The sequence below is a fragment of the Symphalangus syndactylus genome, chromosome 5, assembly GCF_028878055.3.
Source record: "Symphalangus syndactylus isolate Jambi chromosome 5, NHGRI_mSymSyn1-v2.1_pri, whole genome shotgun sequence".
Taxonomy (NCBI): Eukaryota; Metazoa; Chordata; class Mammalia; order Primates; family Hylobatidae; genus Symphalangus; species Symphalangus syndactylus.
In genome coordinates, this window is record NC_072427.2 from 19,876,093 (window position 1) to 19,902,839 (window position 26,747).

Below are 26,747 nucleotides of genomic sequence, written 5' to 3' on the forward strand. Positions count from 1 at the left end.
TCATTTTGAAAAGGGAAAGTATTTTTATCATTGTGATTTTTGTTGTTTTCAGGAATACTTGAGGGTAGATAGCCAGAATTTCATTTGGAACAAAATAATTAAGATGGCCCCTATTTAAATTTTACTACTCTTTATCAGTCTGAGGAGTTTGAAACATTTTTTATCTTTCCGATTCTGTCTGCCTTCAGGGAGGTGTAGTTAATTATAAGCTTCATAGAAATACCAGCAGTACATTTCAGCATGCTCCTAAAGAGGGCATGTTGGAATAAGGAGGAGGATCATGTGCTTTTGCATACACCAGTGGACTCAGATCCAGCAGGATGCACACCCTAGCATGCAGTTCTATGGTGAGATTAGAATACAAAAGGAGAAAGAAGTAGGATGAAAGACAACTAGGATGAAAGAAAAATCAAGGACTTCCTGACCCTGCCCTACTTTCAAAGAATTATCTTCTATTTTACCAGATGTTACCTTTTCCAGTTTCATACACACACACATACACAACCAATATTTCCGGAAGCCTAAATCATCATCTCCTTCTTCTGTTCTGTTATGGCACCCACTTCTTTCCATACTCTGCTGTCATTGCTTACTTAATTATCTGCCTTTGTGGCTGGACTATAAACTGTAGAAGTCATGGAAGTTGTCAATTCTACTCCCTGTCATATTCTTAGCACTTAACATATTGCAGGATTTAAAAAGAAAAACGTTTCTTGAATGGTTAATGAAAGAAAGAATGAATGAAGAATGAAGATAAAATGACTATTACCTGCCCTTGGTTATGTGCTTTTAGTTGTATATACATAAACCCAGTCACAAACTTCAGCTTAAAACAAAGTAGATATTTAGTAAATATATGTTGACTAATTGATGAAACAAACATTTATATAAAAACATCTAATTATTGGCTTCTAACAACAGGATTTAAAGTATTCTAAAATGTTCTCATTTACATTTAGGGAACACAGGCATATAAACAGAATTATTGCTTACTGTTAGAAATAGAGATGATTTAAGGCTGCTCTATTAGATTGAAGAAATGGTGAAGAATGTTGAAGACTTGAACCATCATCTGCCTCTTATAGTGAGACAGAAATAATACACGGTAGTCACAGGAGAATAGAAAATAACAGGCAGCAGTGCCACATTGACGGCAGCTGCAGGCCGTCCAGAGCAGCCACTGCCATCATGCTGGCTGAAGCAGGGAGGCGCAGGCTGTGGCGGCTGGAGAAGCTGCGGGAGCAGCAGTGGCGATGGTCGGACTCCTGTGCCCTGCACCCCCGAGGCAGCCGACTGCACCGCCCCCAACATTGAGTGACTGGGCAGGACCCACTCCTAGGCGCAGAGCCTCCGCAGCTCCGGCCCCTGGCCCCATGTTGCTGCTCTCACCAACCACCACTGCGGGAAGGGTGCAGGCAGGAGGTGGACAGTCTCTAGAGCCTGCCCCTGGGAGCCTCCTGGAGCCCGCCACCCCGGCAACTGCCACAATGGGGCCGGACTGAGCTGCCAACCGTCAGGAGAGCAGCACGGTATGGCACGGAGGAACTTGCAGAGAGGGACCCAGCGAGGACCTGGAGCCCCCACCCCAGACTGCAAGGAGGTGTGGCCTGGGCTGCACACTCCATGGAGCCGGCGGGAATCAGGAACAAGTGGGAGCCTTGCCCCTTCTGAGTTGGCAGAGCGGGAGCTCCACGGGTGCAGCTGCAGCCTCCCTGCCATGGCTCAGGACCCGGGCATCTCTGTGCTCTTGGGGGCCCAGGGAGAAGTGCGGGCTTGGAAGTGCCTGCTACCACTGCCTGGCATCTCCCCGCTGTCAACACCTACTCCAATCTCAGAGTAAAGTCAGGGCTGAGCCTGGGCACTGTCGCAGCCTGGCCAGATACGCACACACTCGGGGTGGCGCTGACATGCCAGACGCCTGCAGGCTTGGCCCCCTCAGGACTTTGTGCACCATCAAGCATGGGAGGGAGGCTAAGGGGGTGCTGAGGACAGGTGGTGCTGGCCTTCGGGCTTCCCTCAGCATGAACAGCCTGGGTGTCGTGAACAGCAGCAGGAGGCAGACAGTCTCCTGGGCGAAGGAGGCAGGTCCCTAATGAAGCCCCACCTTCAAGACAGGGAGGGCCTGAAGCCTGGGGGCTGGGACACAAGACCCCCAGACCAGAGTTTCCCTGGGCCCACCCATGGCTGCTCATGGATCAATCAGCACCCACTTCCTCCCCTCTGAAGCCAATAAACACCCCGTCACTTGACTTGAGCAGAAGACAGAGAGGATAGGAAACAATGGGGAGATGATGGGATGACCAGCTGCAGAGAAGAATTACCTTCTCTGCTGAGAGCTAGACACTCATCAGGATGACCTGCCTAGCAGAGAGGAGCTACCCTCTCTGCTGTGAGCTGAAGAAACGAAGGGACAACCAGCTGCAGAGAACAGGTACCCTCTCTACTAAGAGCTGCACACTTCTTGGGACACCCTGGCTATGGAGAGGAGCTGCCCACTGTGGGCCCTCTGAGCTGTTCCATTGCTCAATAAAGCTCCTCTTCATCTTGCTCACCCTCCACTTGTCTGTGAACCTCATTCTTCCTGGATGCAGAACAAGAACTCGGGACCCGCTGAATGGTGAGGCTGAAAGATCTATAACACAAACAGGGTTGAAACATGTCCCTTGCTTATGTCAGGGGTGAAGAGCAGAAGAGAAGAGCTGTGGCCCTTCAGGGATCTCAGACCTGGGAGCTCCCCGGGCCACGGCTGTGACTCCATCTTTGGGGCCCCCTGCAGTTCCTGGCATCTCCAAACTTCAGGGTGCCACCATATTCCCCAGTGCCAGCCAAGGAAGCTGCTTGTAGTGTACCTGGTCCAGCCGCAGCTTCGCCAAGAGCCAGTGTCCATGCCAGCACCTGGAGCTGCCCACCCTGTAGCATCAGCCAGCATGTCTGACTGTGCAACGGCCAGACCACAAGCTGCTCACAGGCCAGACCACATGCTGCTCACACACCCCTCACTGCTCCGTGCCTGACTCTCCCTTGGCAGGCATGGGATCCAAGCCAGTAGCATCAGCCAAGTCCAGCCTGCCAGGTCAAGTGAGCGGAACAAGCCCAGAGGGCCCAAGCAAAACTCGGGCAAAGACGCCTCCAGCCACAGAGGTTTCCAGCCAGAAAAGCAACACCCCAAAGATCCCATAAAAACATGACTAGCAAAAGGAAACTTGAAATAGCTACACAAGCTGGGGCTGAAAAAGACCCTGAAAAACAGTTTGTGGACCAAGCTCGCTAAGACCGACTAGATCCAACATGGTGCTGGATTTGACCTAGGTTTCTCCTAGAATGTCATTATACGCTCATTAACATATCAACATTCATGGGCACCATGACAGTTCAGGGAACACCCACATTTGGTGTAAAAATGGGTGGCATCATAGTTCTGAGAAATCCCCACTTTTTCCAGGAATCTTTATGAATATTCTACCCCTTGATTAAAGAAACCCATAAAGGTAGCAGCTGCAAATGCCTTTGCACATGACTCTCTCTTGAGTGTGCCTGTACTCCCCTTTCTTCAGTGTGTACTTTTCACTTTGCAATAAATCTCTGTACTTTCCCTATTTTCTGATTCATCTTTGAACTCCTTCTCACGATGGTGTCAAGAGCCTGGACAACAGCCAGGTTCAAGGTCCTACCAGTGTTTGGGGACCTCCCCCAGCCCACTGGTATCAATAGTCAAAGAGGATATTATGGTTTGGGGTCCACCCCATTTTATACAGAGAGAATACCCCATGACAACTCTTCATATCCTGGACTCTGCCCTTCTCAGAACATTTGTACGGAAATGCTCCTCCAAGCATCCCAGGTTGAGTCAATCCTTTTCCCCTACACTACAAGATAAATAAAACTCTGGATTAAGTCAATACTCTCTTTGATTTTGTTTGTCTGTTCCTTAAGAGTATCTGGCTTATTGCATTTACAACAGTCACATGGGAGAGTAAGATTAACAGAGATAAACCATCTTTTCTTCTTCTTGGTCATTTGAAGCCAAATTATTTTTAAAAGATCATAGGTCCTTTGAGGCTCATAGGATTATTCCAAGTGCCAGATTTCCTCCTTACTTTTCATAGAAGGAACAATTTTTTACAATGGGCATCTAAATTTCATGGTTCCCAGGGCTTTTCTAATCCCAGGAAAGATCCCTGCTGGCAACCTTATTAGCATCTCTGTCTCTTGATTTTTATTTAATTCTTTTTAATATTCTATCATGATGCTGACAGACATTATAGAACTGAGGGCAACAGAATGAGGACAATATTTTACTACATAATTAAGACTGCAGTGAGTTAATAAACTGCTCATAATGTGCTTTGAGATCATATCCGAAGAAGTTTTTTTAAAAACAAAACAAAAAAGACAACAGCAAGGCATCACTTGAATTGCAATTAATAAGGAAGGACAGAGTGTCAACATAAATGGCCCAAATAGTATTTCTACTAAAATGATAGATTAGCATCTGGATTTTGTTTTTTTTCCTTGTTTTCTTTTTCTTTGAGACAAGTCTTGCTCTGTTGCCTGGGAGTGCAGTGACATGATCTCAGTTCACTGTAATCTCAGCCTCCCAAGTAGCTGGAACTACAAGCACATGCCACCATGGTCAGCTGATTTTTAATTTTTTTTGTAGAGATGGATCTGCCTATATTGCCCAGGCTGGTCTCAAACTTCTGGACTCAAGCTATCCTCCTACCTCAGCCTCCCAGATTGTTGGGATAACAGGCATGAGCCATTGCGCCCAGCAGCATTTGGATTTCATATTTGTATTTACAAAGAAATAAAATAGCATTCCAATGGCAAAACAGGCATTTGGAAAATTGTCCTCTTTTCCAAGACTTTCAGAAAGGAAAGGTATTAGAGAATATGGGAGTGGAAAAAAAAAAACGGTTTATGTAACACTAAAATGTTGGCATAGATCAGCAAAGTATCTCATACCAGGAATTATTTATTTTCAACTTTTAAATCATATTTATGATATTACAGCATCTCATTGTCATTAAAAAATTTTCTGGGAACAAAGTCCTTGTCTTAACAGAAAAGTTAGAGCTCCCCAACTTCCTATGCTTGACCCTTCACACTTTCCAATCTATCTTACCTCTTTGACCAAGGGTGTTCAAAATCCATGTTTCTCAAATTTATGGGAAACATGGATCACCTGGAGATCTGGTTAAAATGCAGATTCAGTAGGTATGGCCTGGGAGTCTGCATTTCTAACAAATCCCAGATGCTGCTGATGCTCTGCTCCAGGGCCTATACCACCACTTGGGAGACAGAGCATCCTAAGAAGATTAGCATCCCATGCAGTCACAGAAGATTTAGACTGCTTAATCCAATACACATTTAATGAGATGCTTGATTGTTCTTGTGCTAATTGATAAGTAGGCAGAAATAGTCAGGGCTTTACAGCCTCCATTTGATTTTCACAAAGTCAAGCCAAGTACTTCTAGAGCTGATTTAAGAGCAAAAACCAGGAGACTGTGAAGGGCCCTCTAGAGATCCTGGAATCAGTAAGTTAAGGCATGATCTCTTAATCTTTTGGGGGGCGTTGCTCATCCTTTTAAGAATACCATTAGAAATACAGGTATTCTCCCCAGAAAACTTACACATAGCAAACAAATAATTTTGTATATATCTGTTCTTAAACTCTTGAAAGTCCACATAAGAAGACTGTTCAAAGATACCGATTTAAAATACCCTGACCTGGGAGTGTCCCAGGAGCTAGAGAAAACAAAGAAACAAAGACATCTTTAAACTCTCAATGGGATATTAGACAGTTTCTTGTAGTAGAATTAAGCTAATTACCTAAAAGCATGGAGGAAGAAAGAAAAAGTAAAAGTGGGAGCAGGAGGAGAATTTGAGACTTCATGACAAAAGCCATGGGAAATTTTCTATCCCAAAGAAGATCAGAAGCAAGAGAAGAAAAACAAAAACTTGTCTCAAAACGATCTTACCTTTTACATCTGGTCTGACTATCCTGCCTCAGTCTCTCAGTAACTGGTCTCTGGACAGCTGGGCTCTGAATGTCCAGGGACACTTGAAAAAATGTAGATTCCTGGACCATGCCCCAGATCAAGAAATCTCTGGACACAGAGTTCAGACATTCTTGCAATTTAAACATTTGCAATTTATAAACTCCCCAAGTGATTCTCATGCACATTAAAGTTTGAAGTGGTCCTCAATTTCTCTTCAGATTACATTAATGAAAGAAAGACACCTCCTCCCCCTATTCAAAGATAAAAAAAATCAAAATTATATTCCTCTATAGGTTACCTGTAAAAATGATTCTGAGAATAGTGATCTAAAATATTTTTGAGTTGTGCTCATAATTAGAATAGACTTTGAAATTCAGCAATCTTGGAGAAATTTAAATCTGTTTCCTGCCCTGCCTCAACTCCTCATGCCTTTCTTTCTCTTCTCCTAGAAGAAGGCTCACGAACTGCCCTCTTCCCCTTCCCTTCTCTGGGACTTCACATACAAATGAACTGTAACATACATTATGCAGCACAGGAACTTTGATAGATAGAATAAATGAGTGGATAATAAAGGAAACGTCTAAATGATACATATAGACATGACTTTGATGTAGCTAGGCCTATAAATACAGGTATATGGATGTTAGTGTCTATGAAAAGCCAAAATCTATGGTTCTCAACCCTGGCTGCATATTACACTTCATAAAAGCTCAGAGTCTTAATCTTAGACCCCAAAGTTTCTAATAAGGAAGGTTGGAATAAGATGATTATGGTTAAGAGTTGGAGCCTAAGTGTCTTTATCTAAAATAGAAAAAGAAAACCACCATTAATGATCCTAATAATCAATAAAAATACAAACAGTAACATGTATTGAGTTTTTACTATGAAAATGGTGATAAATGTTTTATAGGCAGTAGCTCATTCAGTCTTTACAGCATCTCCATGAAGTAGGAACTATGAGGAGCACCATGTTTACCACTAAAGCTCATAAAGTCAGGAACTGCCTCAAGGTCACAACTGTGAAATGTAGAGCTCTCTGTGGAACTCTACATCTGATACAGGAGCCCATACTAAACAATAAACTCTGCTTTCTTGTATACATCTATGATTAAAAACCATTGATATGGATACATGTTTGTGTATATATGTGTGATATATACATATACTTGTGTGTTGGAGAGAAAGAATCTCTCTGTGTGTGTGTGTGTGTGTGTGTATCCTGGTACAGAGGCAATTCTGCAACTCAGGACACTCTTAGGGAGGAGAAGCTTCCCATCTGGGTGGTGCAAGTCCAAAGAACTGTGTGAGAGCAATGGTTCTCCGATGAGACGAGGAGAGAAGTCAAGAGGAAGTGAAATGAGAAAAGGAAGCAACCTAGGAGGTTCCCTGATATAAACAAAGTGGCTCTTTCACTGAAGATCTACTCTGCTCCTTATTCGCCCTGCTGATGGAGAGCTGCCACTTTATATATTACATTCCTCTCAGCCCTCTTTGTATACCCTGGAAAGGTGAAATAAAGTCCGGCCAGAATAAAATGAAAAGGAGAGGGGGAAATAGTGGATAGAACAACCAAAGTCACTTGACAACTATCTAATTGGTGCTAAAAGCAGAGCGCTCTCTCCCTAGAAAAACGTGCATACTCAAGAAAAATTGGGGTTGCAAGATGGCTGAATAGGAACAGCTCCAGTCTACAGCTCCCAGCGTGAGTGACGCAGAAGATGGGATTTCTGTGTTTCCAACTGAGGTACCAGGTTCATCTCACTGGGGCTTGTCAGACAGTGGGTGCAGGACAGTGGGTGCAACCCACCAAGCGTGAGCCAAAGCAGGGCAAGGCATTGCCTCACCCAGGAAGCACAAGGGCTTAGAGAATTCCCTTTCATAGCCAAGGGAAGCTGTGACAGATGGCACCTGGAAAATCGGATCACTCCCACTGTAAGACTGCACTTTTCCAACATCTTAGCAAATGGCACATTAGGAGATTATATCCTGCGCCTGGCTCGGAGGTTCCCAAGCCCATGGAGCCTCGCTCATTGCTAGCACAGCAGTCTGAGATTGAACTGCAAGGTGGCAGTGAGGCTGAGGGAGGGGTAACCACCATTGCTGAGGCTTGAGTGGGTAAACAAAGCTGCCAGGAAGCTCGAACTGGGTGGAGTCCACCACAGCTCAAGGAGGCCTGCCTGCCTCTGTAGACTCCACCTCTGAGGGCAGAGCATAGCCAAACAAAAGGCAGAAGAAACCTCTGCAGAATTAAATGTCCCTGTCTGACATCATTGAAGAGAGCAGTGGTTCTCCTAGCATGGAGTTTGAGATCAGAGAATGGACAGACTGCCTCCTCAAGTGGGTCCCTGAACCCTGAGTAGCCTAACTGGGAGGCACTCCCCAGTAGGGGCAGACTGACACCTCACATGGCCGGGTACCCCTCTGAGATGAAGCTTCCAGAGGAATGATCAGGCAGCAGCATTTGCTGTTCAGCAATATTTGCTGCTCTGCAGCCTCCACTGCTGATAGTGGACCTCCAGCAAACTCCAACAGACCTGCAGCTGAGGGTCCTGACTGTTAGAAGGAAAACTAACAAACAGAAAGGACATCCACACCAAAACCCCATCTGTACGTCACCATCATCAAAAACCAAAGGTAGATAAAACCACAAAGATTGGGAAAAAACAGAGCAGAAAAGCTGAAAATTCTAAAAATCAGAGTGCCTCTCCCCCTCCAAAGGAACACAGCTCCTCGCCAGCAATGGAACAAAGCTGGAAGGAGAATGACTTTGACGAGTTGAGAGAAGAAGGCTTCAGACGATTAAACTTCTCCGAGATAAAGGAGGAAATTTGAACCCATTGCAAAGAAGCTAAAAACCTTGAAAAAAGATTAAACAAATGGCTAACTAGAATAACCAGTGTAGAGAAGTCCTTAAATGACCTGGTGGAGCTGAAAACCATGGCACCAGAACTATGTGACAAATGCACAAGCTTCAGCAGCCAATTGGATCAACTGGAAGAAAGGGTGTCAGTGACTGAAGATCAAATGAATGAAATGAAGCAAGAAGAGAAGTTTAGAGAAAAAAGAGTAAAAAGAAACAAAGCCTCCAAGAAATATGGGACTATGTGAAAAGAGCAAATCTACATCTGATTGGTGTACCTGAAAGTGATGGGGTGAATGGAACCAAGTTGGAAAATATTCTGCAAGATGTTATCCAGGAGAATTTCCCCAACTTAGAAAGGCAGGTCAACATCCAAATTCAGGAAATACAGAGAATGCCACAAAGATACTCCTTGAGAAGAGCAAATCCAAGACACATAATTGTCAGATTCACCAAAGTTGAAATGAAGGAAAAAATGTTAAGGGCAGCCAGAGAGAAAGGTCGGGTTACCCACAAAGGGAAGCCTATCAGACTAACAGCAGATCTCTCAGCAGAAACTCTATAAGGTAGAAGAGAGTGGGGGCCAATATTCAACATTCTTAAAGAAAAGAATTTTCAATCTAGAATTTCATATCCAGCCAAACTAAGCTTCATAAGTGAAGGAGAAATAAAATACTTTACAGACAAGCAAATGCTGAGAGATTTTGGCACCACCAGGCCTGCCCTAAAAGAGCTCCTGCAGGAAGCACTAAACATGGAAAGGAACAACCAGTACCAGCCACTGCAAAAACATGCCAAATTGTAAAGACCATTGAGGCTAGGAAGAAACTGCATCAACTAATGAGCAAAATAACCAGCTAGCATTATAATGACAGGATCAAATGCACACCTAACAATATTTACCTTAAATGTAAATGGGCTAAATTCTCCAATTAAAAGACACAGACTGGCAAACTGTATAAAGAGTCAAGACCCATCAGTGTGCTGTATTCAGGAGACCCATCTCATGTGCAGAGACACACATAGGCTCAAAATAAAGGGATGGAGGATGATCTACCAAGCAAATGGAAAACAAAAAAGGCAGGGGTTGCAACTCTAGTCTCTGATAAAACAGACTTTAAACCAACAAAGATCAAAAGAGACAAAGAAGCCCATTACATAATGGTAAAGGGATCAATTCAACAAGAAGAGCTAACTATCCTAAATATATATGCACCCAATACAGGAGCACCCAGATTCATAAAGCAAGTCCTTAGAGACCTACAAAGAGACTTAGACTCCCACACAATAATTATGGGAGACTTTAACACCCAACTGTCAACATTAGACAGATCAATGAGACAGAAAGTTAACAAGGATATCCAGGAATTGAACTTAGCTCTGCACCAAGTGGATGTAACAGACATCTACAGAACTCTCCACCCCAAATCAACAGAATGTACATTCTTCTCAGCAAAACACTGCACTTATTCCAAAATTGATCACATAGTTGGAAGTAAAGCACTCCTCAGCAAAAGTAAAAAACAGAAATTATAACAAACTTGTCTCTCAGACCACGGTGCCATCCAACTAGAACTCAGGATTAAGAAACTCACTCAAAACCACTCAACTACATGGAAACTGAACAACCTGCTCCTGAATGACTACTGGGTACATAATGAAATGAAGGCAGAAATAAAGATGTTCTTTGAAACCAATGAGAACAAAGACACAACATACCAGAATCTCTGGGTCACATTTAAAGCAATGTGTAGAGGGAAATTTATAGCAGTAAATGCCCACCAGAGAAAGCAGGAAAGATCTAAAATTGACACACTAACATCACAATTGAAAGAACTAGAGAAGCAAGAGCAAACACATTCAAAAGCTAGCAGAAGGCAAGAAATAACTAAGATCAGAGCAGAACTGAAGGAGATAGAGACACAAAAACCCCTTTAAAAAATCATTGAATCCAGGAGCTGGTTTTTTGAAAAGATCAACAAAATTGATAGACTGCTAGCAAGACTAATAAAGAAGAAAAGAGAGAAGAATCAAATAGATGCAATAAAAAATGATAAAGGGGATATCACCACTGATCCCACAGAAATACAAACTACCATCAGAGAATAATATAAACACCTCTATGCAAATAAACTAGAAAATCTAGAAGAGATGGAAACATTCCTGGACACATTCACCCTCCCAAGACTAAACCAGGAAGAAGTTGAATCCCTGAAAAGACCAATAACAGGCTCTGAAATTGAGGCAATAATTAATAACCTACCAACCAAAAAAAGTTCAGGACCAGATGGATTCACAGCCGAATTCTTCCAGAGGTACAAGGAGGAGCTGGTATCATTCCTTCTGAAATTATTCTAATCAATAGAAAAAGAGGGAATCCTCCCTAACTCATTTTATGAGGCCAGCATCATCCTGATACCAAAGCCTGGCAGAGATACAACAAAAAAAGAGAATTTTAGACCACTATTCCTGATGAACGTTGATGCAAAAATCCTCAATGAAATACTGGCAAACCTAATCCAGCAGCACATCAAAAAGTTTATCCACCATGATCAAGTGGGCTTCATCCCTGGGATGCAAGGCTGGTTCAACATACACAAATCAATAAATGTAATCCAGCATATAAACAGAACCAAAGACAAAAACCTTATGATTATCTCAATAGATGCAAAAAAGGCCTTTGGCAAAATTCAACAGCCCTTCGTGCTAAAAACTCTCAATAAATTAGGTATTGATGGGACATATCTCAAAATAATAAGAGCTATTCATGACAAACCCACAGCCAATATCATACGGAATGGGCAAAAACTGGAAGTATTCCCTCTGAAAACTGGCACAAGACAGGGATGCCTCCTATTCAACATAGTGTTGGAAGTCCTGGCCAGGGCAATCAGACAGGAGAAAGAAATAAAGGGTATTCAGTTAGGACAAAAGGAAGTCAAATTGTTCTTATTTGCAGATGACATGATTGTATATTTAGAAAACCCCATCGTTTCAGCCCAAAATCTCCTTAAGCTGATAAGCAACTTCAGCAAATCTCAGGATACAAAATCAATGTGCAAAAATCACAAGCATTCTTATACACCAATAACAGAAAAACAGAGAGCCAAATTATGAGTGAACTACCATTCACAATTGCTTCAAAGAGAATAAAATACTTAGGAATCCAACTTACAAGGGATGTGAAAGACCTCTTCCAGGAGAACTACAAACCACTGCTCAACGAAATAAAATAGGACACAAACAAATGGAAGAACGTTCCATGCTCATGTATAGGAAGAATCAATATCATGAAAATGGCCATACTGCCAAAGGTAATTTATAGATTTAATGCCATCCCCATCAAGCTACCAATGACTTTCTTCACAAAATTGGAAAAAAACTACTTTAAAGTTCATATGGAACCAAAAAAGAGCCCACATGGCCAAGACAATCCTAAGCCAAAAGAACAAAGCTGGAGTCATCACTCAACCTGACTTCAAACTATACTACAAGGCTACAGTAACCAAAACAGCATGGTACTGGTACCAACACAGAGATATAGACCAATGGAACAGAACAGAGCCCTGAGAAAGAATACCACACATCTACAACCATCTGATCTTTGACAAACCTGACAAAAAAAGAAATGGGGAAAGGAATCCCTATTTAATAAACGGTGCTGGGAAAACTGGCTAGCCATATGTAGAAAGCTGAAACTGGATCCCTTCCTTATACCTTAAACAAAAATTAATTCAAGATGGACTGAAGACTTAAATATTAGACCTAAAACCATAAAAACCCTAGAAGAAAACCTAGGCAATACAATTCAGAGCATAGGCATGGGCAAGGACTTCATGTCTAAAACACCAAAAGCAATGGCAACAAAAGCCAAAATTGACAAATGGGATCTAATTAAACTAAAGATCTTCTGCACAGCAAGAGAAACTACCATCAGAGTGAACAGGCAACCTACAGAACGGGAGAAAATTTTTGCAATCTACTCATCTGACAAAGGGCTAATATCCAGAATCTACAATGAACTCAAACAAATTTACAAGAAAAAAACAACCCCATCAAAAAGTGGGTGAAGGATATGAACAGACACTTCTCAAAAGAAGACATTTATGCCACCAACAGACACATGAAAAAATGCTCATCATCACTGGCCATCAGAGAAATGCAAATCAAAATCACAATGAGATACCATCTCACACCAGTTAGAATGGCGATCATTAAAAAGTCAGGAAACAACAGGTGCTGGAGAGGATGTGGAGAAATAGGAACACTTTTACACTGTTGGTGATACTGTAAACTGGTTTAACCATTGTGGAAGATAGTATGGCGATTCCTCAAGGATCTAGAACTAGAAATATCATTTGACCCAGCCATCCCATTACTGGGTATATACCCAAAGGATTACAAATCATGCTGCTATAAAGACAAATGCACACATATGTTTATTGTGGCACTATTCACAATAGCAAAGACTTGGAATCAACCCAAATGTCCAACAATGATAGACTGGATTAAGAAAATGTGGCACACATACACCATGGAATACTATGCAGCCATAAAAAAGGACGAGTTCACATCCTTTGTAGGGACATGGATGAAGCTGGAAAGCATCATTCTCAGCCAACTATCACAGGGACAAACCAAACACTGCATGTTCTCACTTACAGGTGGGAATTGAAAAATGAGAACACTTGGACACAGGAAGGGGAACATCACACACTGGGGCCTGTTGCGGGTTGGGGCGAGGGGGTGGGATAGCATTAGGAGATATGCCTAATGTAAATGACGAGTTAATGGGTGCAGCACACCAACATGGCACATGTATACATATGTAACAAACCCATACGTTGTGCACATGTACCCTAGAACTTAAAGTATATATAAAAAAATGAAGTACAAGAAAAAAAAGAAAAATTGCATAAGATTTTTAAGGGCTTCACATTACACTGGTCACCATGGTCTGGGTGATCCATAAGTCTCTTGGATACCCAGCAAAGAACTTGGTCAACATAATGTAGCAGGAACCACACCTATCTTTTAGTTCCAATTCTGTCTTCCTATTATAAATAAGAAAACTGTGACCCAGAGAGATTATGTGGCTCATCTGTTGCTGCAGATCTGCTTAATTACAGCCAAGTGCAGAAGGTGGGTCTCCTGCTTCCAAAGCCCAGGGCCCTTTTACCAACCACATTCTACTAGACAGAAAGCATGAAGTAAAAGCAAAGATCCCAGCAACATATCTGTCTGTCTTCAAATCCTGGCTCGAAAACTTCTAGCTGTGGGACCTTGAGCAAGTTACTTAACCTCTCTGAGTGGCCTCATTTGTAAAATAGGAATAATGAGAATAATAATAAAACTGATTTTGCAGAGCTTTGTTGTACAATAGCAGACATGAAGTAATTTAAGAGATGTAAAGGGCTTAGCACACAAGTATGATAGACATGTTTGTTATTATCGCTACCTTAACATTGTGTATTATAACGCCGGAGCAGCCTTAATCAGCACTCATACATGCCATGAGTCTCAAATTTGTCTTCCAAGATGTTCCAAGAAAATCTGAAACTTTTCATTTTCCTCATCATGAGGTAGAGAGAAAATAAGAACTGTTATAACATATTTAGGGCTTCACTGCATGGCAATATGGAGACAGAAATAAAAACCTTCCCTAATTCTTGGAGAGAATTTTATATTTTCTTTTGTGACCCAGTTTATTAGGTTGAATGGTATCTTGCCCAATGCCCAAATTTATCTCCTTATCAGAATGTCAGAATATGAGCTTATTTGGAAATAGGGTCACTACAGATATAATTAATTAAGTTAAGATGAGGTCATCCTGGAGTAAGGTGGGCTCTTATTCCAATATATCTGGTGTCCTTATAAGAAGAAGAGGGGAGACACAGAGATAGAGGTTAACAAGTAGAGAAGGCCATGTGATGATAAAGGAAGAAATTGTAGTGATGCATTGACAAGCCAAAAAACACCAAGGCTATCTGGCAATACAAGAAGCTCAAAGAAAGGCATGAAACAGTTTTCTTTAGAGAGAACATCACACTGCCAACACCTTGATTTCAGGCTTTTATCTTCCAGATCTGTGAGATAACAGATTTATGTTGTTTTAAGCCATCCAAGTTGTGGTATTCTGTTACGGCAGCCACAGAAAATAAATACACCCAGCCTACAGTCTGGGCTACTGCAAGAAACCTTGCTCTGATCTGCAGTCTCTAGTTTTGTAGTAGAGGGCTTTGTTCCCCAAACAGCTAAAGCAAGTGGAGTGAATGAAGGGCCACTGGGAGCCTTGAACACGGAGTTCCGATTATTGAATTTCCTATATGAAACTCATCCCCACTAAACTATCTCCAACAATTTAAGTGCTTAGTTCCAGCATGCATGTTTTATCATCTAAGCCTTTTTGAAATACTTTTATAAGTTGTTTACAGCAGGAAACAGCCTCTGAGATGCTGAGATTTGCATATAGAAGGACTTTTGGGGAGCGCTTGCTGTTAACAATACCTCTGAGTTACTAGGGAAACAAAGTTGGGCAGAGGGGGAGGTTGAACCACAAGGGAATTGCAACAGAGGTGCCAGCTGATCCTACAGGGTGATCTAGAGCTGGAATGGCCCTTTGGAGTCATCCCAACTGAAGCAAAGAGATAAGGCTTTTGTTTCCCCACAGATCAGCTATTGGATGGGCTGCAGGTAGGGAGGAGCCATAGCTTTTGGGCAAGATGGGGTCCTTTAGTTACAAGCAATTCCTGGTTATAGACATAGCTGTGAACAACCAGGGGAAATGAGTGCCTGGGTCCTAAGGAGAGATCTCGAGGGTGGACTGCAGCATCTACTACATGTATGGATGGAAGTCTTTCTGCCTAATTATCATCTGTTATTAGAATGTGTCCATAAGAGATTCCATACCTGAACTAGAATTGCCTTACTGTTGGAAATAATCCATTGGGTGCTCTCAAATCATATCTAGTGGCAGGTCTGAGGTCTCAGCCCTGCATTGTTATGTCTTTCATTCTCTCACCCACACGTGTTCCATCTCCACCCATTGCAACAACTCTTAAAATCTCCATTTTAGAATGGCATCTGATCACATTTGGACCAAATAATTTCTTCTCTTTTTCTACTTACTCAAGGACAGTGAGGATAATCATTTGTGGGCCTGGAAATTGCCATTCATTTACTTGTTCACTTACTCACTTGTCAGCCATCATACATTTTTAATACCTACTTTATACTATGCTAAACATTGAGTATAAAAAAAAGAAAGAAGAGACTGTAAAAGGCCTTACTCACCACGATGATGAGCTAGATTTTATCGAGACACAAAGAAGACACTTAGAAGGATTATGGGCATTACTGTGACTTGAATAGATTTGTGTTATTAAAAGAGCCTTTGTGGGTGGTAGAAAGGATGCACTGCAGGAAGGTCCCACAATACCAGGATGCAGCTTGCAGGCAGAGAATTTAAACACAAGTTGAGTCACTCTTCAAACCTCAGCTGAGTTACCATCTTCTGTCCTTCTCTAAGATCCACCTTGCTGTCCAAGTCAGCAGCGTTGCAAGGAGCAAGTCAACAGCCTGCTTGGGTAGAGGGTCTCACATCTTCCTCCTAAGCTACCAGCAACCCCTGGGGCCCAGCCACATGCCTTTGTGTATGCAAACACACCACGTGTATGACCTCAGGTCACAAACACTCAGTGTGAAACCCACAGCTGTCCACATAGACTGGATGCCTCTAAAAAAATGAGCCTCCTAAGAACGCATCATTTCATTTTGGCTTTTTCCTCAACAGCCTCAATAGCTTTGGGTCTGTCCCTAATAGGTAAAGTAAATCTCTCATTGGGTGGGATTTCCACATGAAATACAAGTTATAGATCTCAGTGTATGGCCTAGCAACAGAGACTGTATCCCAAAGAAACAAGAGCAGGATAATTTTTTTTTCTAATTAGCCAACTATAGACTGGAAAATAGAAGAGAAAATATCATATTAATAATCATTATTTTAAGGTAATAGCTTATGTTCTTTAATGCAGTTCCAATATAAATGTCACTGTAAAGAATGATATTTCATTTCAATACTTACAAATCAGGTACTTAGTGTGCTGGGGGAGAAATGATTGGAACTACTTTAAAGCTGCATTAACCAGAGAAACTGCAAAAATATTTATATTCTTATGAAGGAAGGAAAGAATGCCCCTCACGGGTGTATTTAAGTATCCTCCATCTTTTGGATAAATGGTAATACTAAACAAAAAAATGGAAAGATGACTTTAGAATAATAACCTCAAGACTCAACTGGGACTCAGCTTCCCAATGTACAAAAAGCATCTGCAATATGTTCAGGATGGAAATTTCTATACTGCTTTATAGCTCATAGACTGCATTATGTACCTTATGCAAAAATCACCAAAATACCCAACTCCAGGCTGGCTTCCTTCCCATGGGGTGGGCCTTCCCATATGTAAAATTACTCACCATCCCCTGTGAGTATCACTGCCTGTGATTCTGCTCAGTTACTCAACAATGTTTGTAAGGACAGGAAAACAAAGAGAAGGAGAAAACTAATACATTTGGAGAGGTGTTTCATATAGAGAATGGGATTGTTAAACCAAAACCAGGTCTGGCACTCTTAGGGCTTTCTCTAGCCAGTTCTCCCTCCATTCTTCCTTCTAGTGACCCCATGCAAAAGCCATTTGGAAAATTTCACAGGATAAATGCTGTGCCAATACCTGAAGGCCATCCACTGGGCGAGCTCTTTCATTCTTTGTCCTCTCCAACAGCCTCTATGTACACTGCACGGTAGAGAGTTGGTGAGGGCCTGAACCTATGAGTCATTTCATTTTCAAACAGCTCCAGAGAACTTTGAGTTTCCAGTTGATTTATTGTGAATGGCATTGATACTTATGTGACTAGAAGCTGTTTGTTCGAACTGGTGCTTGGAGAAACAAACTCAATGAAAGTCACCAAGCCAATACATCTCTGAAGAGTTACATGGAGTTGTCCTTTAAACAAATGACAGGCCCCTTCCCATCAAGACACATATACAGAGAGAGACACAAACCTATGTCCATAAGGCCTTAAAGTCACAATATTTAAAGCTTTTTTTTTCCCAATCTTATATGTTTTGAATGATAAGGGAGTGAACAGATTCCTGATTATATAACCTCCATGTATATTCACATATATGTTTTCTTTTAGTCCTTACAAAATCTTGTACAGCAGGATAAAAGGAGTCCTTATTAAAATCTGCATTTGATATATGAAAAAAATAGGTTCCTAGAAGTAAGTAGCTCTCAACACTGCTGGTAAGTGAAAGAGTGAGATCTCTTGATGCCCAATCTCATGCTCATCCAATGATTTCAGCTCTTCTTATTCTTCATTTACATTAATGTGGGTGAATAGGATTAATTCAGTCTAAGAATTTATTAATTCAGTAACAAAACAATTATTTGAAGCAAGTCTTTAGACTAAGTGGCTATTTGACAGAATTAATAGTCAAAATGGGTGGTATGGTAGCCCTGAGTTAAAAAAAAATCTTCAACTATGTGAGAAGTTAGATAATGTGCATTGCCTGTCACACCCTGTACTCTCTTTGGTAACTAACAGATTTCTACAAGCTCAGGATTGCATAGATGCCAAGTGCTTCCTAGCTGTTCCAGGAGACTATCAAAGCCAACACAATGAGCTTAATGCTGGTGAGATCCAGGTATTCTTAGGGTTGAATGGAAGTCACCAAGGAGCAGTCTGTCAGCTTGCCTGAGAAATTTACAAGAGTCTATTACCCTGGCACTGTCAAAATGTCCTTTATTTATGCTTCTCTATGGGGGAGTGGGAAAAGCAGCCAGAACAGCCTGCTGTAGCAGCTATCCAGCTGCTCATGCAGCTAATATAGCTGTAGAAAGAATGTGATTTATACAAGAGCACTTTCTCTCAACACTAGCATATGAGTCCAAAACCCACTCATTCTGGGAGACCCACGCCATGCACACATTTTCGTGTGCTCTGGAGACAGCAGGATAACAAAGAGAACTACGGATTTAGATTGATGTGGAAGATGGAAACGCAATAGATATATGTACCAACAATATCTACACACTGACCTACGCCCTTTATGATGTACATAGAACTAGTCCACTTGTTGCAGAAGGCAAGAATTTTATGCATATAACAGAGCCAGGCAAGCAGAGGTTCTGTAAAAGTTGGGGATGGGTGTCAAAGAGAGGCTCACAGCTGCTTGCTGGTGAGGGCAGCTGATTGAGGAACCATATTGGAAAGCATGCACGCATTGCTTCCAGGATCAACATAGATGATCCTGCAGGTGAAAGCAATTGTTGAACCAGTTTTTCAAGGCAAGGGAGCACCAAACTCTACTTGGAGCGTTCTTCTCCTTTTAGGTGAGAAAGCAGGTACGAGCTGTCTATAATTTCTATGTATTGTTGCTGGACAGAAAGTATGGGTGTCCTGCAGCCTCACATACCTGATAAGGGCCCTGGTTGCAGCCACAGTAGCTGCTTTCCATGGTGTAGCTTCTGGACACCCCCATCTCTCTCCACACCACCACCCGGGCCGTAGAAGCTCGAGATTTCTCCACGAGGAAGCTGCAGCTGCTCATTGTGAATGCTGGTGCTAGCTTATCAAGGATTTTGGGAAGAGTCTACAATAAAAACAAAAATCAAACTATGATTAGTTGTGGGTGACTAGGGATAGTCATCATAAAAATAGCTTCTCAACATTGTTAAGCATCTATATATAAAATACTCGTTACTTTAAATCATTTATTAACCCTAAGAAATGGCTATCACTTTTTAAAAATCATTTTGCAGATGAGGAAACAGGCTTAGAAAAGTTAGAAATAGGCCGGGAGCAGTGGCTCATGCCTGTAATCTCAGCACTCTGGGAGGCTGAGGCAGGTGGATCACCTGAGGGCAGGAGTTCAAAACCAGCCTGGCCATCATGGTGAAACCCCGTCTTACTAAAAATACAAAAATTAGCTGGATGTGGTGGCGGGCACCTGTAATCCCAGCTTACTCAGGAGGCTGAGGTAGGAGAATCCCTTGAACCCAGATGATGGAGGTTGCAGTATGCCGAGATTGCGCCACTGCACTCCAGCCTGGGAGACAGAGTGAGACTGCATCTCAAAAAAAAAAAAAAAAAAAAAAATTTAGAAATAAATAGCTGAAGTCCAGAAAACCATAAAGTTGCTAGAAAGGAATCCAAATGCCAACCTGGCCAACTCCATAATCTTTCAATTCCTGCATTGCTGTGGACCAAGGCTGCACATATACATTTGGCCTCGTCCATGAAAGAGTTGAGACTACCGAAAGCCTCAGATTTCACAGGGACTTGAAATTTACAGACTACATCCAGCCTCACTGTTACTTAGCAGGGTCAGACTAGGGACTGTTCACTTATTTGACAAGGCCAAAGGGGCCAGTGATGATTCTAGAGAAGAAGCACATGTAGTTCACTTCTTTCCTAAGAGTATATAATTGCCAAAATGAACTTTTTCATCTCATCTTCTAAGCCAAAAATCTGAGGCTTGATCAATATGAAACTCCTGAAAATCCATCCTCTCTGGGTTCATATATTCCACCTTTTCTTGGGGTAAAAATATTTTATTTACGACTACTTAATCTCCATTTAGAAGGCATCTCTAGACACTTGACACCCTGATTGACAGAAAGGGATCTTCCAGCCACTGGACCTCCTCCCCAGAGGACATGGCTCAGAGTTGATAGTATACACAGTTCTGAGTCAGCAGAAATACTGCAATTAGTCCCAGAACTTTTATGACATTAACAAGAAGGATTCTCTCATTTTAGCGCTGGCAGAATATGCATAAACTAACACATAATATAAAATTACATACATTAGACAATAGTGAAGCCTTAGGCTTTTAGACAAATTACAGGAAGAAAGTAGAGAAGCGTAACAAGTTAATGGGAATATAAATGAAAGTTGTTTTTAAAGAGATGAAGTTTTGTTAATTTCTAGAACATTGAGCAAATCTCTTACTCTCTCTGGTGCTTACTGTCCTCATGTTAAATGTAACTGTTAGTTATAATTATTAATTATCTTATAAATTATATATTATATAAATATATTAGCATAATTATTAATATAATTCACTATGATCTCTAAATTCCTACATAGCCTCGGGAAATAGAATGCTAATATTGTCTTCACTTGAGTGTCTACAATTGCCTCCTAATTGATTTCATCTTATCCACTCTTGTCCCCCCCTTCCTATAATCCCTCAATCTATTTGTTCCTTCAAAGTGCTCATTACAATTACAACTGAATTATTGTGTATGTATTAGTTGTTTGTTTTCTATCTCCTCAGAAGCCTAGAATTTCCAGGAGGGCAGGTCTGTGTCTTATTCACAGGAAAATCCCTACACATCGAGCGGTATGTTGCTCATAGAGGGTACTACATAATTATTTGCTAAAATAAATAGAATCTGCTAATCCAGACCCCTGGGGGGGCTGGTCAAATAGACATAAATATATTGTTTCTATATCCTGCAACTAAAGTGATCAATAATACTTGCAAATAGTTTTAATTTAACATTGGCGTACCATGTTGCAAAAGTTTACTCTTACATTGTTTAAGTGACTTTTCCTTTTTTACTTAAGTGAAACCATTTTTTTCTTCCTTAGGTTGTATCTCTCTCTTTTTAAAAAAAAATAAAAAGGCTTTATTTAAAGCAGTTTTAGGTCCACAGCGAAATTGAGAAGGAAGATGCAGAGATTTTCCATATGCCCCCCACTCCTGTACATGCGTGGACTCCCCCAACATTGACATCCCTCACCAGAGTGGTAGGTTTGTTGTAACTGCTGAACCTACATAGAAACATCATCACTCAAAGTCTGTAGTTTACATGAGGATTCTCTTCACTTTTGGTGTTGTACATCTTACAGGTTTGAAAAAATGTATAATGATGTGTACTCAATATTACAGTATTATCCAAAGTAGTTTTACTGCCCTAAGAATCCCCTGTGTTCCACTTATTTATCCTTCCTGCCTTCCAAACTCCTGGCAACCCTGATCTTTTTAGTCTCCATAGTTTTGCTTTCTCCAGAATGTCATACAGCTGGAAATACAGTATGTAGCCTTTTCAGGTTGTTTTCTTTAACTTAGTAATATCCGTTTAAGGTTCTTCCATGTCTCTTCATGGCTTGATAGCTCATTCCTTTTCAGTACTGAATAATACTTTATTGTCTGTTTATAATAAATATTGGGCTTTAGCTGTCTTTTCTTGTGATGTCCTCATTTTGGCTTTGGTATCAGGATAACACAGACCTCATAAAATGAGTTGGCAAGTGTTTCTCCTCTATTTTCTGAAAGCATGTTTTTATAATTAGCACTATTTTGTTCTTAAGAGATTGATAGAATGTATCAACAAAGCCATTTGGGCCTAGACTTCCATTTGTGGGGAGTTTTAATTACTAATTCTTCTTTCCACTTAAAATAAACCTCATCAGATTGTCCATGTGTCCTTGAGTCAGTTTCGGTAGTCTGTGTTCTCCTAAGAACGTATTCACTTGTTGGCATATAGTTGTTAATGATATTCTTTTTTACTTCGTGAGATCTGTAGTGATGTCCCTTCTTTCAATCCCAATTTTGGTAACTTGTATCTTCTTTCTTTTCTTTGTCTAGCTAAATGATGATCATTTTGTTGACCATTTTAAGAAATCAAATTATGAATTATTGAATAAAAAGCATGTTCTTTATGGATTCTCTATTGTTCATATTATTTTTATTTCATTGATCTTACTTTGGCTTTTATTTTGTTCTCTCTTATACTTTGGGATTTATTTGCACTTCTTTTTCTTGTTTCTGAATGTGGATGCTTAGATTATTGATTTTAGATCTTTCTGCATTTCTAAATATTCTAAATTACAAAGTTCCTTCTATGTACTATTTTTACAGCATACTATAAATTTTCGCATATTGAGTTTTTATTTTTATTCACTTAAAAATATTTTCTAATTACCCATTGATTTTCTCTTTGATCCATAAGTTAATTTGATACAAATTGTTTAATTTCCAAATAATCAGAGATATCCCAGGTTTCTTATGAAAGTTTTTAATTTATAATTTAATTCTGTTGTGTAGGTGAATATTCTGTGCATGGTTTCCGTCCCTTAAGATATATTGATATTTATTTAATAACCTATTATAGGATCTATGCTGGAGAAATTTTGATGTGCACTCAAAAAGAATATACATTCTTTTGTTTTGAAAAGAACTGTTATATGTAAGTTAGGTCAGGTGTTCTCTATACGAATTTTCTTTTTGGTTGTTCTATCCTTTGCTGAGAGAAGATTACTAAAATATTCAACTATTATTATTAAATTTTAAATGCCTTCTTTCAACTTTTTCTTCTTGTATTTCAGAGTATATATATTCACATACATTTATAATTGTTACACCTTGCTGATTAACTATTTGTTTCAGTATTGTGAATTGCACCCTTAGCCCTAGTAATATTTCTTCTTTTAATGTGTATTTTGACTTATGTCAATATAACCATCTTTATTATGGTTACCATTTGCATGGTGTATCTTTTTCCATCTTTTAACTTTTAACCTGTTTGCATTATTGAATCAAAAGCGTGTCATTTATAGACAATATATACTTGAACCTATTTTTTAAATCTGGTCTTACAATCTCTGCCTTTGGAATGAGGGTTTGTTCATTCATATTTAATGTCATCATTGATATTTTTGGATTTACATTTGCCATTTTGTTGTTTGATTCTATATGTCTCATATGTTTTGTTCCTCCTATGTGATCTTCTTCTCTCATTATATCTTCAAATATTTTTTCAGACATCTATTTTCCTCTCTTTTTGGTCCTCCCATTACATGTTGGTTGATATGCTTTATGCTATCCTATAGGTCTCTACAGCTCTTTACTTTTCTTTAATCTTGTTTTCTCTGTTATTTGAATTGAATAATTTGGGGTTAATCATCAAATTACTGATTCATTCTCTACTATCTTGCCATCTCAAATCTGCTGACAATCCCATCTAGTGAATTTTTCATGTTGGTTATGATAGTTTTCAACACTGTCTCCCTCCTTCCTTCTTTCCTTCTTTCCTTCCTTCCTTCCTTCCTTCCTTCCTTCCTTCCTTCCTTCCTCCCTCCCCTCCCTTCCCCTCCCCTTCTCTCCCCTCGTCTTCCCTTCCTTCCTTCCTTTCTTCCTTCCTTCCTTCCTTATTTCTGTTCTTAATTCTCCATCAAGATTCCATATGTATTGAGTAATGGTCATCATATTTTGCCATTAACTTTTGAACATAATTTTCTTTAATTATTTGAACATATTTTAACAGTTGCTTGGAAATAATTATGAATCCAACATGTTGGCCCACTCTATTTCTTCTGACTGCTTTGTTTCCTGAGCATGGATTTCACATACTTGATTCTTCACAAAATTCTAATTTTTGGTTGAAAACTGGACATCATAGATTATACATTTTTTGGCATCTCTGGATTCTATTTTTTAAATGTCTTTAAATTTTTAACTACTTTCCTGGATTAATCTGCAGAATATTTCTTTCTTTTTTCTTCTGCAATGTGTGCCACTGATGTCTCTACACAGTTTCTACATTCTTATTTAAATTATTTAGCTTGACATCTGTGGCTGCTTAGCATAGTGGTTATACAATAATTTGGGCAAATGTAGTGCTCAAATATCTTGAGTGCATAAGTCTTCCACTCTCTGTTGATTGATTTGTATGTGATTTGGGAAGACATTCAAAATTGTGGCAGTTCTTAAGTCTCTTTGGACTTTATTTCTCACTGGGCCCTCTTGGGTCCCTCTAGAGACATATATTTTTCCATAATCCATGTGATGTAGTTTAGATACATGTCCCCACCAAAACTCATGATGAAATGTAACTCCCAGTGTTAGAGGTGGGGCCTGGTAGGAGGTGACTGGATTACAGGAGTGGATTTCCCATGAATGGTTTTGCATCATCTTCTTGGTGCTGTCATGCAATAATGAGTGAATTCTCATGAGATCTAGTAGTCTAAAAGTGTGTGGCACCTCCCCCTGACTCTTTTCCTGGCTCTGTTCTCACATGTGAAGTGCCTGCTCCCCTTTCACCTTCTACCATGATTGGAAGCTTCCTGAGGCCTCCCTAGAAGCAGATGCCAACATTATCCTTCCCAAACAGCCTGCAGAACCATGGGCCAATTAAACCTCTTTTCTTTATAATTTATCCTGTCTCAGCAATGCAAGAATGGCTTAATACACCATGTATTTATAGAGAGCCTATCTTAGCTTTTCTATGGCTCTCTCATTTCTAAGGTCTTCCTTGTAAATTTCTGGCTCTGTGTGTGTGTGTGTGTGTGTGGCTATCCTTCTGTTGGTAAAACTGCATTCTTGATGACCAAATAGAGTGGTGTCAGGAGCAGCCCCACTCAAGAAGGTTACAGACCCCTGCTGTTCTTACATGAAGTTCTAGCAATTTTCAAGAATAAATGCTTCTCAATTTATCATCTGTATTTGGTCAATTTACAGAGTCCTAAAAGGGCTAAAGGTAAGAATAAAGAATATGAACACAGCATGTCTGATGTCATTCCCTGCAGCGGCTTACCCTGTAGTTGACATCCTCTAGGATAGTAGATGTGCCTACAGTACATGCTGCTTGCCACAAGGTTTCCTTGATGCTACAGCCATAAAGGAACACATTCTTCTTTTGGGAGTGGCCATGGAAGTCACAGAAAACCTACAATAGCCCAACAAAGGAGAAAATAAAACCAGGTCAGGTCAATGGTTTCTTAAATTCACTTACATCATATCTACTCATGTTCCATTGCTCAAAGAAAGTTTAAAATGTCAACTTTCTCAGATGCTGTTGAGTTAGCAGAACAGCCATGTGGGGATCATTGGTGTCTTTGGCAAGAGTGGCATTGATTGTATTGATGAGTTATCAGGGGAGAATGTAGACTTTAAGGGTCTTAGGAGTGAATAGAATACGAAGAAACACAAGTCATGTATAGCTCTTTTGATAAATTTACTTGTGACTGGGTAGGAGGCATGGGCAAAGCTGGAAAAGAAAATAGGAACAAGGGCATTTTAAGATATCTATGAGCATTTTAAACAATTTGATGAGAACACATGGACACATAGAGGAGAAAAACACACATGCTGGGGCATTTCAGAGGGTGGAGAGTGGGAGGAGGGAGAGGATAAGGAAAAATAACTAATGGGTACTAGGCTTAATACCGGGGTGAGGAAATAGTCTGTACAACACAGCTCCATGACACGAGTTTACCTGTGCAACAAATCTGTAATTGTACCCCTGAACTTGAAGGTTAAAAAAAAATTAAAAGTCAATAGGAAAGATCCATCTAAAGGGAACTGGTGAAATATACAAAAACAGAAGCTAATCAATCACTATAATTTTTCTCTAGGTTCTGATGTGGAAAAGAATGACCATCAGAACACAGTGGCTTATCAAACAAAGGATTACTTTTCATTCATACTAGAGATCAGCTATGACTCTGTTCTGTATGTTTTCTTCATTCTAGGATCCAGGCTAAAGAAGCCCTAATTTGAAACATGCTACTCTTGTGGTAGAGGGGAAAAATGGTCAAAGGTAGAATCAGGTAATGGCCATTAAAGCTTCTACTGAAGCATGGCAAACATCATATCAGCTCATAGTCCACTGGTCAAAGAAAGTCACATAACCAATTTTATCAGTGGTGTGGGGAAGTACACTCCTCCTACAGGGAGGTTCTGCAAATCATATGACAAAGGCAGTGATGCAAAATCTTATTATAAGGAGAGATGCTAATAATGGAGAAAAATAATGAAATCTAAAAAAGACCACAACTTTTTTTCTATTCTTGTATGCATGACCCTTTGCAGT

General features: G+C 40.4%; 1 protein-coding gene across 1 annotated transcript in view; it reads right to left on the reverse strand.

Annotated features, from left to right (window-relative positions):
- AGBL1 (AGBL carboxypeptidase 1) overlaps positions 1 to 26,747 on the reverse strand; it is an 829,700-nt gene that overhangs the window by 345,367 nt on the left and 457,586 nt on the right. Inside the window, exons 20-21 of the mRNA XM_055277333.2 lie at positions 25,470 to 25,601; positions 19,340 to 19,516 (exon numbers count right to left, since the gene is read on the reverse strand). Coding sequence (XP_055133308.2) covers positions 19,340 to 19,516; positions 25,470 to 25,601 — 309 coding nt within the window. The remainder of the gene's footprint in view (positions 1 to 19,339; positions 19,517 to 25,469; positions 25,602 to 26,747) is intronic.